Genomic DNA, 15,489 nt, shown 5'->3' on the forward strand with positions numbered 1-15,489 from the left:
CTATAAATTCTTAAAGTAACTTTGGTTTGTAAGTAAGTAAAACTACTTATTTACATTTTAAGTTTAAAACAACCACACCGTGCCAACAATGCACAAAAAGAGAAAATAGCAAAAAGCAGATTTAAAGATATGGTTTTAACTGGCTTGTAAAATAGACCAGAATCCACTGATCTTAACTCCTATGGAAGAGAGTTCCAGAGTCTGGTGGCCACTGAAGGCTCTGTCCTCCTTTTGTTTTCACCTTAGAATTAGGAACCATCAGCAGGGCCTGGTCACTGGACCTCAGGGACTTGCCAGGGACATATGGGGTGCAGAAGCCCTCCGATATAAACTGGTGCCTTTCTTTAAAGAGCTCTGCAAGTTTTTTGACTCTGGTGTGGCATCAGCCATCTTCTATGGTATAATATGTTGGAACCATAGCTTATCTATTGGTGTCCAAATGGACAGTGACCCCAAGCATACTGGGAAATTAGTTACAAAGTGGCAAAAGACAAAAAAGGACCAAAATGTCAATGTTTTGAAGTGGTCACCACAAAGCCCTGATCTCAATTGCATAATAAATCTGATAAAAAGATATGACCTACAAAGTGACCTACTAACCTGACCCAGTTACAAGTTCTGTCAAGAGGAATGGGCCAAAATTCCAGCAAACTATGGCGAGAAGCATGTGGAGGAACACCTAAAATATTTGACAAGTGATTCAGTTCAATTCAGGGCGACGGTGGCTCCAGTGGTAGGGGTTCGTCATGTATCCAGTGGGTTCCAGGTCCGAACCCCCTCCGTCTGTCTCAGTCGTCGTGTCACCGGGCAAGATACTTCACCTGCCTTGGCTGCTCATGTGGTCAGAAAGCTCGTCTGGCGCCGATTCTGTCAGTCTGCCTCAGGGCAGCTGTGGCTACAATGTATCCTACCAGAAAAAATTGAAATCATTATTTTGACTTTAAGCAAATAGAAATACTTTTGGTAATACTAACTGACCTTAAGAAAGAAGAAGCATAGTATGATTTAATGTCCAACAGTGTGAACATAGTTATATATCTTTTTATACAGTGTGTATATATCTGGTTTCAGCTGTGTATATAGTGGGTTTTTTTTTTACTCTAAATGGACTAAAAACACTTTACTTTTGGAGAATTGCTTATTCTCTCTACACTCAGTGAGAGGATACTTTAGACGTACAACAGGATGACTGATTTATTTTAATGACGGTGAAGTATCAGGTGCTCCTCCCTGCTGGTTGAGTTTCTACATCCATTACAAAGCTCACGACCAGATACATGAGAGGGCTCGCATCCTCTCAACCTCCGCCGCCTCTCTTCATTTTGATCTTCTTCATGATGGAGGAGTCTGTAATCGGGAAAAATAACCTGCAATCAGCTCCATTGTCACTCTCAGATGAGTCGTCCTCTGAGCACCACGCAGCAGCAGAGAAATTTAAAAATGTATTCCACATTGTCAGCTTGCCAATTTTCTTCGAATGCCACAGTTAAACAGTTAAACCACACCAGACATGCGTCATGTGTTTGTTGAAAAGAAAGTCAGAGCTGAGCCCATATGTTTAATTTATCTTCATGAATCACACCTGTGAGGGCGTGGTCATAAGGCTCACCTGCTGAGATCTGCAGGGCTTGTCACCTTTCTCTGCTGATTTTAGTACAGGTCTTCCCTACCCTGTGGGAGGAGTGGTAGACTGGACATCATGATAGAAATGGAGGGAATAAGAAGTAGAGCTTTGGGGTGGATTCTGCTGTCACTTAGCAGTGAAATCTGCAGCACCCTACGTGTAAACCACAATTTTAATGTGATGCAAACATACATCACATGCATGAGGGGATACACTTATAGGCCATACCTAGTGGTCTAGTAGAGGTGCGGTCCACTTTGCTGTGCTGGTGGATTAAGCCTAACTAATCAGTGTGCTTCAGTGCACATTTCTCCCCTTAATGAGTAGTTTGAGGAACCTTAATATCAAACGTGCTAATACACAATTCACACCTAATTAGCTATCATATGCAAATACAACCAAAGAATTCTGAATTATTTCAGTAGTTGAATTTTAAAGTTTATATTTAAGGTGTGATAACTTTCTTTACATGACCTGCTGCTATGTTTCAGATAATTATTAACATTCAGTGTATTTGTGTAATGTTGGAAGAAACACATATGCATTTTTTACATTGAAAACAACATTTTCTTGTTTCCGTCATATCAAATTAACAGGAGGAAAAAAAGTCAACCATGCGTACAGTCAGAGGTATCTCATTTTAATAGCTTACAAACAGAGGCCATATTCTTCGAGGGTTTTCCAGCAGAAGAATGTCAATGTATCATCCATACAGACCCGCTGCAGTCTCAGGGTTGAACCCGGATCTTGGTTAGACCTGCCGCTATTCCAGCTGTGATCAGGATGAGATGGATGTCTCTTTATGGAGGCATAACAACAGGTTAATTACCTGAAGTCAAATCATTTTGTTGCCACTTGTAAACAAGAAAATAAACTGAAGAAAGAAACAGAAATCTTTCCGAAAGCTATAGAAGGAATTCCAGTTACAAACTGGTTTATAGTGGTTACAGTGGAAATAAACAGTATATTAAAAAAAACAAAAAACATTAGACTAATGGATCAGTGAAGGCACATTTGATCCATCCATCCCCACATTATTGTGCATTTCTTGTTTTTCTTCTTGTTTATTCCTTATTTAAACAATTGGGATCAACGTATAAGAGGACTAAAAGGAACAAACAAATGTCCATCTATTAGATTGACTATTATAATATAAAACCACTTTTACAGGGCAGGAATAGGCAGCAAGGAGATTAAGAGGTTTAAATGTAATCCAAACAATAAAATAATTTAAGGGATTTTAAACAATATTTTTCTAATAATGCCAGCCCATTTGGTTTAGATCAACATTTCTTTTAATAAATAATGACAGAGTGGAATCTGTCAGATTTAAATAATTCAGACCTCGGTATATTTTATGTGGTAGAACAACACAAGGTAGTGTAAAACCAAAGAGGAATGAAAAGGATACATAGTTTTAAAAATATTTATACAAATGTGTGCATATGCATACAACCCCCTTCACTCTGGTGCCCCTAAATAAAATTCACCACAACCAACTGTAGTAACCATGCCTACTTTTGACCAATCACACAACAGTTGGCAGACACCGCACAAGAAAAAAGTTCTGCACAGATGATGTTACCAACAAACTGATAAAACTACTAAACCAGGGCTGCAAGAACAGAATAAAGTATATTTGTTCCTGCAATCCTGGGAGAGAGAACACATTTCTCTGTTCTTGCAGAGCATGTATAGGCTAGTCCTGGTGAACAAGAAGATAAGAGCCAGATAAAGCTTGTCACAAGCCATGTAGGGCAACAAACATGTGAAAGAAGGTGGTCTGGTCAGATTAGACCAAACCTGTGTGAAAAGAAAACCAACACTGCACATCTGCCTAAGCACGTCATCCCCACAGTGAAACATGGTGGTGGCAGCATCATGCTGGGGGGATGCTTTTTTTCAGCAGGAACAGGGAAGCTGGCAAGAGTTGATGGAAAGATGGATAGAGCTAAAGACAGAAAGGTGATCCTGAAAGAACATCTGTTCAAAACTGCAAAAAACCTGAGACTGGGGCAGAGTTCACCTTGCAGAATGGCAATGTCCATAAACATACAACCAGAGCTGCAGTGGAGTGGTTTGGATCAAAGCCTATTCATTTTTTAGAATGACCCAGTCAAAGTCCAGACCGAAATGAAATTGAGAATCTGGCAAGATTTAAAAATGATGTTCACAGATGCTCTCCTTCCAATCAGAGTTTTGAGCTATTCTACCAAGAAGAGAGGACAAAATCTTTAGTCTTTATTTGTTCAAAGATGGTTTGAAGCTATAATCACAAACTAAGGTAGTTTTACAGATTGTTGACTCTTGAAGCTGAATACAAATGCATACCACACTTTTGAGATATTTATTGGCAATCATTTTCTAAAACCATGTATCATTTTCCTTCAACTAATCAACTATGCACTACTTTGTGTTGGTTTATCACAACATCCCAATAAAATACTTTTTAGGTTTGCAATTGTACAAATTACGATGACGTTCAACAGGTGTGAGTATTTTTTGAGGAACTGTATTATGTTTAAAAAACATTTTAAAATTTCATTGAATTTCTGTAAATCATCTCAACATCCCCCCGCCCCTATTGGTCTTTTAAGATGAATTCAACTGCTCTATTAACAAGCTGTAAGGAATAAACCATTACTGTCGTAGCTTTATATAAAACCATGTTATATGAAAAGGCAGCTCTGTAAACCTGGAACCTTATCAATGAATTCACCTGGAGCTGCTCTGAAACAAGCAGCCGATTGTCTGGAGAAATCCAACAAAGAGAAAAAATAAAATATGCAGAAGCAGACTGCATGTTTGTACATGGGAAAAAAGCTGAAGTAGACAAAACCAGTAAAAAAAGAGCAGGTTTGTGGAGGGCATGTGGAGTGAAGTGGTCACAGTTCATGGGCTTAAAGTCACTGGTTATCCCGACCCTACGAGAGAGGAACGTCCACTCCTCCCTGAGTAATCCCTGCCACGTTGCCCTCGAGCAAGGCACTTTTTACAGCAGACTCTTGTTCTAGCTGAGCCGCTCGACAGCAGCACCCAGTTCAGTTTCTGAGCAGCGAAGGCTAACCTTCCCCTAGAACATAAAGTCAAAACGATAAAATTTAAAACAGAATTTTCTGTCCGTCTGGGTTCCTAGTTTGAAACATGTCCAGTGATTTTTTTTTTACACTTTTAAATAAATTCAAACATTATGACTATGCTGAAAATATACATTCTGGCAAACGTTGTGCAAAAGTTGTAAACAAAACATATTTCAATTGGGTGGTCCGTTGGGTGTGTGTGTCACAGCCTGGTGGGCTCATCGTCACTGTCGCTACAGTTACCACAGCAGTCCTGCAGGGGGAGACAGAGAGTACAGAAACTGAGAAGCCATCCAATGGTTTGTTTAATCGTTTAAAAGAAATACTGTGGTCTCATTTTAATTCAGTTTATTTATAATTATTTGATGACAAAGGTAATTTCAAGGCACTTTACAAGAAAAATTAGAAATGCTAATCAAATCAATTAAATTATATAGAAAGTCAAATTTTATTACATTATAATTAAACCCTTGTTTTGACACAGTGCAGTTAATGTGTCAATTGATAAAACTTTCCTATCTAAGAAAATCTAGCTGACTGCAATGAGGTGTAAACATTGAAGAAATTCTTCATACTAAGCAAACGGGGCGAAAGGTGAGAAGGAATGACTCCCTTTTAACAGCAAGAAATGTCTAGTGGGTCATATTTTATTTAAATCAATGTAAGAACCACTGTATTAATTAGGCATTAGCTTTTTGCTCTTTAGAAAACTTAAGACAAAAATAGGAAAATCAAACATTTTCCATAATGAATTTTCTTTTTTCCATACTTATCCAAGACTGGATAATGATGAAATAAAACTCTTCCTTACGTAGGAATGCTGTTCTCACCTGTCGGCCAAAGAGCCGCTGCAGCAGTCCCTGTTTGGGTGTCGGGGACGGCTGCCCTCTCCAGTCCAGGTCCGGTGGAACAGCGCCATCCTCATAAAACACATTCAGCTCATTGAAACACTCTGTCTCGATCATCTGAGAGACAGAACATGAAAAGGTCAGCAAAGGTCAGATTCTGTTTTACATTTAGATTTTAAAAAAAGCAGTAAAAATACCATGTACAAAAATGAGTCTGTCATTTCATTAGATCCTGCTGCTGTCATCTGTTAAAAACCAGGATGTTAGTGGTTGTCTGGACACATGAGGGGCTAAAATTGGACTGGACTCTGGAAGCAGAGGGGTGCTGCTTTGGTATCGGGAGATGTGACAAATACTGATCAGTTTGTTTATACGGTATTTTTTAATGTGTAAACAAAACTCGGCAGCAGAACGTTTTAGCATATTTCCAGCAGAAGGAAACCAGCAAACTAAAACAAAGGTAATGAAAAAAAATCACAACCATCCATTATTCTAGCTGTACTAGCAACATGGCTTCTGTCATTGCACCAATAGTAATCAGTGGAATGACATAATAATTTGTTTTGTCATTCCACTAAATTTTCCATATTTTTAATGTTTTTCTTTGATCAAACTCATCAACATTTTGGATGTGTTCATTTGATTTGTTCCCCTTGATTTCTATTTGTTTCAGGGTGGAAAAAATTGCTCAGCTCATATTGGAGGAACATCAGTTTTCAAGTCTTGCCACAGAATTGATGTAGGTCTGGACTTTGACTGGGCCATCTATGCACATGAGCATGCATTGATCTACAGTGTCTTGCGAAAGTACTTGGCCCCCTTGAACCTTTCAACCTCTTGCCACATTTCAGGCTTCAAACATAAAGATATAAAATTATAATCACACATCTGGCCTTTATGGAAGAGTGGCAAGAAGAAACCCATTTCTCAAAGATATCCATAAAAAGTCTCATTTAAAGTTTGCCACAAGCCACCTGGGAGACACCAAACATGTGGAAGAAGGTGCTCTGGTCAGATGAAACCAAAATCAAACTGTTTGGCCACAATGCAAAACGATATGTTTGGCGTAAAAGCAACACAGCTCATCACCGTGAACACACCATCCCCACTGTTAAACATGGTGGTGGCAGCATCATGGTCTGGGCCTGCTTTTCGTCAGCAGGGACAGAGAAGATGGTCAAAATGGATGGGAAGATGGATGGAGCCAAATACAGGACCATTCTGTAAGAAAACATGTTGGAGTCTGCAAGAGACCTGGGACGGAGATTTATCCTCCAACAAGACAATGATCCAAAACATAAAGCCAAATCTACAATGGAATGGTTCACAAATAAATTTATCCAGGTGTTGGAATGGCCTAGTCAAAGACCAGACCTGAATCCAATCGAGAATCTGTGGAAAGAGCTGAAGACTGCTGTTCAGGAACGCTCTCCATCCAACCTCACTGAGCTCCAGCTGTTTTTCAAGGAAGAATGGGCAAGAATTTCAGTCTCTCGATGTGCAAAACTGATAGAGACAAACCCCAAGAGACTTGCAGCTGTAATTGCAGCAAATGGTGGCGCTACAAAGTATTAACGCAAGGGGGTCGAATAATATTGCACGTCCCACTTTTCAATTTTTTATTTGTTAAACAAGTTTGACACATCCAATAAATTTCCTTCCACTTCATGATTGAGTCCCACTTGTTGTTGATTCTTCACAAAAAAAATTTATTTTATATCTTTATGTTTGAAGTCTGAAATGTGGCAAGAGGTTGAAAAGTTCAAGGGGGCCGAATACTTTCGCGAGGCACTGTAAACCATTCCATTGCAGCTCTGGCTAACATGCTACAAATAAACATGTTATCTCCAGGAGGAGCTGTCACAGCAGTGACCTTTACAGCATGGGTCTAAACTCCATCCTTTGTGGCTGCAAATCTAATAAGAATGAGGTGAGAGTGATTATTGTTCATTTATTAGCTGAACAATCAAACTGAGTCAAGTGATTGCAAACAGGTTGCTGGATAACATGGATGGTAGGCAGGTGCATCTAAAAGCACAGAACTTCCTCCTATTGTGGTGCTGTCCTCTCAACACGTTGTCTCTTCCTACTTAATGTAGGATCGAAGGAAAACAGAAGGGATAGTTTACACCTGCAGGTATGCACCCAACATCTTAATGTGAATTTGTGCCCGATATAATGATGTAAAACCCAAATAAGCACTGCAAGCGGAGGGTTGCTGCTTGGGCATCAGGAGATGTCAGATACTGTTTGGATTGGTTTACTTGGACCATCCCTGAGTGTTCCCACAAAACTTGGCTTTGAAATATTTCCAAAGAACAAGCAAAGAAAAAAAAACAAGGTTTTGGTGGATGCTAATGAGAAAAATCCCACCCCCCCATGTCACATCCGGCAGAGATAATTTTCTGCATTTGGGTCAACAGATTGAAATACTGTATTTTTAACTTGCATAGCTTTATCCAAACCTATAAAGATACTGTTTTAGATTAGTGCATTTTTATTTGTTCCTGTTCATTTATATCTTTGTCTTGGTGGAAATAAAAATCAACATTCTTTTTTATTTTTTTATTTTTTTGTTTAAATTGGCTTCAACAACTGGTGGCATGAATGGGATATTTTTCACATATCTCAAGAAAACCACATGGAAATATTTATGGAGGAGAGACCCATTCTCTGCTTTAATAAACCATTAGCCATGCTCTGAGGTAACAACAATATCGCCACCTACTGGCAAGGAACATGCACATCACTCTTTTTTGTATGTCTCATCTGGATGGAGCTAATTTTGTTTCAAAACTGAGGTAAAAATATCCATTAAAAATATCTATTCATATGACTTAAAATTTTAACAACAAGATACAAGCTGTGATTTTAGTAGAAAAACTGGTTCATCTGTGCTTCGAGTCATTTATGGCCTCTCTGCTTTATTCCTAAAATAAACTGGTCCATTTTATAAATATTTGCCATCTCGGCCATTTACTCATGTTAGTAAATCTGAAGGTGAGACTCCTTTTGGTGGATTGTTTTATTGTCCAAGAACAGAAAAAAACTAACTTTTCTTAAACTATGCTTGTGAAAAATCCAACAGCGACACAATTTCCTCAACAATTTTGATAAGCGTTGTTTTGTTTATGATGGTCGCTCGGTTCTGACCTCATTCTGCCAGGGGATGGAGACGCTGCCTGTAGACACTTTGCTGTAGAACGACTCGTCTTCCGGGTCCAGCTCCACGCCCTTCACCGTAGAAAACTGCTCAATGTCCAGCACATCTTTGGCGTAGATGGCCTGAGGCTACAAGCACAAAAATGGACCGAAACAGCAGCATTAACATAACTGGCCTGGCAGCAGAGGTTAGAGACACTCAAACCGTTTAAAGATGCGAACAACAAAACAAATCCCTCTGCAGAACTGGAAACCTGCTGCAGGACGACAACTGGTCTCAAAATAATTTTAATTTTACATTTTAATCTCGCCTGAGCCTCAGTGACGTTCTGATTGAAAAGATTAATTAACTTCACTTCCTGTGTCTATTTAAAGAGCTTCTCACTAGAAGAGAAGTTTCTTCTTCAGTTATATTATTAGCCTGTTCTCATCTAAAATTACTGATAGTGTTGAGGAGTGAGACAACCCGAGTATTTTGGTAAAATAAGTTCATTATTAGTTGGTTAAACTAAAAATATGAACAATGTGAACAAAATAATGTGAATACCAAGATTAGAAAAGCTTTTGCACATCTGAAAGTTTGCAGTTTCTTTAAATTAAAACTATCAATAAAAAACCTTACCGACAAAAAATTACTGAAATGAACTAACCAACTCAACTCAGCATGTTGTGTAGTTTCTCCCCAAAAAACATCTGAGCAAAATGCTCAAGTTCTTGTTTTAGGCCTCAACGAATATCTACAGCAACTGAAGAGTATGCTGGGGACTCCTCTAGAACCTCTGGAGATCATTGTGGAAAGACAGATTCTTCATAAAATGAAGAACATTATGGAGAACCCTGAGCATCCTCTTCATGAGACTGTCCTACAACAACAGTGTCTTCAGTCAGAGGCTTCTTCAGATCTGCTGTAAGACGGAGCACTACAGGAGATCCTTCCTGCCCACAGCCATCAGCATCTACAACGTCTCTTTGAGGAAACCTTCATAATATGAGCTAAAACAACATTTAATTTCCCTTTGGGATTAATAAAGTATTTTTGAATTGAATTGAATTAAAGTCTGCAAGAAATAAAAGAATCCAGCAAAGGTCTTACAGGATCAGTCACAGGTCAGTGTGTTGGAGCGAAACACCAGAGCCGAAGGATGAAAACTGAAGCTCTGGTTCTGTTGGTCAGTCAACGTTTCAACCCTATGGTCACGACATATAAAGATGACTAAAAGACTAAAATCCTAGAGCTACAATGGTTGTTCATCCAACCAGGATCCATCTATTTGGCAAGGCAAGTTTATGCACATTTCAGTAGCAAGACAACTCAAAGTGCCGTACATGAAAAAGAGACATAACAGGAAAAGTACATTACAGTAGCATAAAGATAATTAAATAATTAGCGAGCACAAATAATTAAAGAGAATAAAAATTAATAATTAAAATAAGATAATAATAAAAAGATAAAGAATTTAAAATTAATGACAAAATGATTGATAAGAAAATGAAAGGAAAATTGGACTGAAAACTTAACTAATAATGTTTAGATGGCCCAGTCAAAGGCCACTCTAAACAAATACGTTTTTGATCTTGATTTGACGCAATTTAGGGTTTCGGCGCTTTTACAGTTTTCTGGCAGTTTATTCCAAATTAGTGGAGCATAAGAACTAAAAGCTGCTTCTCCATGTTTAGTTCTGGTTCTGGTTCTGCAGAGTAGATTTGAGCCAGAAGACCTGAGAGGTCTGGATGGTTGATCCACTGACAACAAGTCTGTAATGTATTTTGGTGCTAAGCCATTCAGTGATTTATAGACTAACAGAAGTATTTTAAACTCTATTCTCTGAGCTACAAGGAGCCAGTGTAGGAACTTTAGAACCGGGCCGATGTGCTCCACTTTCTTAGTTCTAGCGAGGACGCAGGCAGCAGCGTTCTGGATCAACTGCAGCTGTCTGATCCACTTTTTAGGCAGACCTGTGAAGACACCGTAATAATCTGAGTTAGGGGGAGCATGTAGATATTGAATAGGAGGGGCCCTAAGATGGACCCTTGGGGAACGCCACATGTGATTTTTGTGGTCTCTGATGTAAAGTTACCTACTGACACAAAAAAGTCCCTGTCCTTCAAGTAGGATTTAAACCAGTTGAGTGCTGTACCAGAAAGGCCGATCCAGTTTTCCAGGCGCTCTAATAAAATGGAGTGATCAACAGTGTTGAATGCTGCACTAAGGTCCAATAATACCAGCACTGTGGTTCTTCCACAGTCTGCATTTATACGGATGTCATTGAACACCTTGACAAGAGCAGTCTCTGTACTGTAGTAAGCAGGAAGCCTGACTGGAAGACATCGAAGCGGTTGGTCGTTGTTAGGAAGTTATTTAACTGCTGAAACACAGATTTTTCAATAATCTTACTGATGAAGGGGAAGTTTGATATAGGCCAGTAGTTCTGTAGTAGCAGCTTGTCCAAGTTGCTCTTTTTCAATAGAGGTTTGATAATTGCTGTTTTTAGGGCCTGGAGGAAAACACCTGACAAAAGGGACGTGTTTATTATTTGTGTTAAATCAGATGTGTTTACAAGCAAAGCTTTCTTAAGGAAAGCTGTGGGCAAAAGATCGAGACAGCAGGAAGAAGAGCTTAGTTGGTGCACGATTTCTTCTAAGTATTCGTTGTTTGTTTGGTGAAATTGGGAAATTTTGTCAAAATCAGTTCTAGTTGGAGACAACTCTGGTACTGGAGTTGATGTGGATGTGCTGAGCACCCCTCTGATTCGGAGGTTTTCCAGGGACATCCAAATGGGCAGATGCCCCAGGTCCCTGGAGGGACTAAACATCCCTTCTGTACCAGAACAAATCTAATATTTCTGAAAAGAGCTGGAGCGTGTCACTTTGGGATCACTGGATTTTGAAGTTTTAAACTTCACTGCTATTAGATGTCTAAACAATCTGTGCTTGATAAAAATCTTCAAAATGCTTCAGAAATCCTGCAGAAAAAAAGCTCAGAAGTAAAATTAGGAAAAAGTCAAAAAGCGGACTCGAAACACAGTCCAGGACTGTGAAAAGGAAGAGATGCTAGAGCAGGATTTGATGCAATAAAATACTTTTTTCTATCCCATACTATTCTAAGACAAAAACCAATAAGTTCCTGTGGAAAAACTCAGTCTTCAGACTTATATGAACATTTTTATCTGTATGAAATCTCCACCCAGTGGACTGTTTAACACCATGTTTCCCATGTTTTAAAGGCTTGTTGGAACAGTAAAGTAATAATCCTACTTTTTCACTCATATAAAAGAGGTGGGCCAAGCAGAGACCCCCCCAAAACTACAATTTGCAACCTCTGCACAGCTTATTGATGATTTTGTTTTAGCAACAATGCCTCTGAAAGTAAAATTTAGGAATACAGCAACAACTACTTCTTCAACGTGTTAACTTGTGACATTAATAAGCACTGTTAATTTCTCATTTAGTTTTCCAAATGAGAACTATGCTGAGCAAAAAAGATTTTAAAGTCTAAAGAAAAATGTTTAAAACCTTCAGAAAACAAGAAGTCAACCACTGATCAAGACTACTTGGAAAGAATTAAGGATAAAGACAATCTGCATTAGAACCATTTTGTATATTTTCCTGCTGCAGATATTTGCCGTTATTCTGATGGACTTACATCGGGAATGAAGGGTGTTTGCAGCATGCCGGCCTCCAGCCGTTTGAAGTTGATGGAGCGGAAGATGGGGTGACCTTTAACCTCAGCAGCCCCACCCCCCAGGGATCCCAGCCTCTCTGTGGGATCTTTGACCAGCAGCTGAGGGAAAAGATTCTGCACATGAGTACAAAACTTAACAGAGCTAACAATAACTTGCAAAAAAAAAAGCCTGAAACCTCAGCTTTATAAACACCACAATTAAAAGGGTCAGTACCAGACTTCTTAAAGTGATGTAGAGATAAGCAGGTGTTTGGATTAAAGCTGGTTAGAGAAGCAGTGATGGGGAAATGTAAACCTACCATTTTACAGATGGACTTGGCATACTCTGAGAACTTCTCAGAGTATTCCTCCTGCACCTCCCTGACCAGCCGCTCCACCTCCTCCCTCTTGATCTTCTTCTTCCTCTGCTGAAATGGTGACTGGCCCTCGATCATCTCGTACAGCAGGCAGCCCAGCGCCCACCAGTCAGGGCTGAAGGTGTACCGCTCGTTCATCACCACCTCCGGGGCTGCACAACAAAAAAAAGGAAACCTTTAAAGCTGGGATGACGACATTATCACTGCAGTAGAATAATCTCGCAGAAAAAATCATAATATTTACATTGTGTGAGGAAACAATCTGATATTAAAATGTTTTTAAATATAGACGTATAAAAATATATAACAATCATTTTCTTAATTTCTACTTTGCTTTAATATTGATCAGACTGTCTAGGAATTGTTAATTTGTTAGCACTGACTTCCTGTTTGGCTGGGGTATAAATATGATGGGACACAGGACCCTGTTTTTCTTAGCTCTCTTCAAAGTGGCAAAAACAAAAAACATGCCATTCAAATTAGGCAGGTATGTGTTGGTCCTAATGAGTCAGGAAATATAAGCGGGAACATTGTAGAGTACATGGCATCAGGAACTATTTCAAATATCAGGACATAAAATTTTGTTTTCCTCATTGTTTTGTATTAGTATAATAAGTGAAGAATATTTTTTTGAGAGTGACACCAGTAAGTTTTTAGGGTGCTGTACCTTGGATAACGGTCAATAAAGATATTTTTCAGGAAAAAAATCAAATTCTGAAAATCTGAATTTGAAAATTAAAAAAGGTAAATCCAAATGTGTCTTAACTGGAAAAAAAACAACAAAAAAACGATAAAACATGAGTAAACATACTCACCCATATATCCAACTGTTCCCACCCGTCCCTTGATGCTTTGTCCGTCCGGCACATGGATGGCGAGACCCAGGTCTGATATTCTGATATGACCTGAAAACAAGGACACATAAAAGATATATACAGTGACTTTGGCATGTTACCTAAGTTTTAAATAGCACTTTTTAAATTTAGCTCAGACCATTTTGCTCCCTAACTGGTGTAATTTGTGCCAATATCTGTTATAATTCAGATCAATGAATATTTAAATCAAAGCAACACTTATTTAATTTATTTCAACTGATGTCTGGTCCTGAGGGAAAGACATATGTTATTTCTTTTTTTAGGCATTTCATAGCAGAAACTGAAAAACAAATTTATTTTAAGCCCTTAAAAATAAAAATATTTTCTTTAAAACAGATAACTATTGCGAAAAAGTTAACTGAAGAAAAGTGAAATCTGAGTTTTTCTTTGCTGTTGTGACCTCAAAACTATCCTCTTCTAAGACTTTTTTATTTTTTAGTGAACTTGCCTTTGTCAGTGAATTACAAGTGTTTACAAGTATTTTTTAACAGTGTTTATGCTCTCAGTGTATAACCACAGTATAAATGAGAACCTGTTTATGAGGTCTGAGACTCACCGTGGTCATCTAGCAGGATGTTTTCTGGCTTTAGGTCTCTGAGTGACAGAATAAAAAACACATCCACAGAGTGAGAAAAAGGATGAGTGAATAAGATGAAGTTGGTTTTGTCTTTAAAGGAGCTCACCTGTAGACGATCCGCTCTCGGTGCAGGTCCTCCAGACCGCAACAAATCTCAGCAGCATAAAACACGGCTCTGGTCTCATCAAAACCTGCCTCCCCCATGTGGTAGATGTGAAACTTCAGGTCTCCGCCGTTCATGAGAGTCAGCACAAGACATAGGGCATCTTTTGTTTCGTAGGCATAGGCTAAACTCACCTGCACACAAAACAAGTCTGATTTAGATAGTATTTCCTGTGGGGACTTGGATCATGCTTACCTGCTGATCTACACAACTACAGTCTGATCTTTAAAGGGATTTAGTTAATACAGAAAACTATGTCCAAATCATAGAGCCAATCCTGTGGAGGGGTAGAAAGCTAAGGATACTATTGCAGGTAACAACGCAGCTAAAGTTGTGCATGGCTAATGGCAAACTTAAAGCATAGCAGCCAACTAACTATAAACTACAATCAAAAAGGACAAACCCTAACAACAATGCATTTATAATGTTAACCAGGACCCAAATTATACTTTAAGTACTTTAAAGAATTAAATCACTAACCAGACTGCTAATGTTGTAGGTTGCTAACTAAAAGCTAAAGCTGTGAAGACTAACTGCATAGCTAAAGTCAATAAAATAGCAAAGCTAAAGCTCAACCAAAAAAAATTTACTTCAGTAAAAACAAAAATGAAACTATAAAGCTAAAGAGGCAGTCAAGCATTCTTGGGTAATAAAAAATACTAATGACAGTACCTTAGTCATTTTAAAAAAGGTAGCTAAGCGAAAACTAACTCATAGGAAACTGTGCAGCTAAAGTTGTGAATGGCTAATGGCATCTCTAAAGCATAGCAGACAGGTCGAAGCTTAAAAACTCCAAAACTCTATAAAATCTACATAGGGTTGTCAAAATAATTTAAATTTCAATAGTATGAAAATGAACTATTCAAAGATACTAATTTTTGTAAAAATTGATATAAATTCACCCGTTTACATTTGCCCAAATTGTGGCACTTGTTCCAGCAGCAGCGCCGCAATAACAGACACTCATCTCCTCCCCCCTAACCAAACCAATGAGTTTCTGCTGGAAGTTTTAAACTCTGCTAACCTGTGGAGTACATCCAGAAAAAAACATGCTAAACTTTTTAGTCGACAAAGCAAACACAAAAGCGTTGTTAGGAAGTACTTTTCCTATAAGGTGGACAT

At 38.6% G+C, this 15,489-nt stretch overlaps 1 protein-coding gene across 1 annotated transcript in view; it reads right to left on the reverse strand.

The window, feature by feature from the left end:
• Positions 1 to 2,243: 2,243 nt before the first annotated feature.
• Positions 2,244 to 15,489, reverse strand: part of grk6 (G protein-coupled receptor kinase 6) — a 77,135-nt gene continuing 63,889 nt past the window's right edge. Inside the window, exons 9-16 of the mRNA XM_047379714.1 lie at positions 14,311 to 14,501; positions 14,184 to 14,221; positions 13,568 to 13,657; positions 12,696 to 12,904; positions 12,358 to 12,495; positions 8,706 to 8,843; positions 5,535 to 5,669; positions 2,244 to 4,957 (exon numbers count right to left, since the gene is read on the reverse strand). Coding sequence (XP_047235670.1) covers positions 4,907 to 4,957; positions 5,535 to 5,669; positions 8,706 to 8,843; positions 12,358 to 12,495; positions 12,696 to 12,904; positions 13,568 to 13,657; positions 14,184 to 14,221; positions 14,311 to 14,501 — 990 coding nt within the window. The 3' untranslated portion in view covers positions 2,244 to 4,906. The remainder of the gene's footprint in view (positions 4,958 to 5,534; positions 5,670 to 8,705; positions 8,844 to 12,357; positions 12,496 to 12,695; positions 12,905 to 13,567; positions 13,658 to 14,183; positions 14,222 to 14,310; positions 14,502 to 15,489) is intronic.

The sequence above is a fragment of the Girardinichthys multiradiatus genome, chromosome 11 (assembly GCF_021462225.1).
Source record: "Girardinichthys multiradiatus isolate DD_20200921_A chromosome 11, DD_fGirMul_XY1, whole genome shotgun sequence".
NCBI classification, from domain to species: domain Eukaryota; kingdom Metazoa; phylum Chordata; class Actinopteri; order Cyprinodontiformes; family Goodeidae; genus Girardinichthys; species Girardinichthys multiradiatus.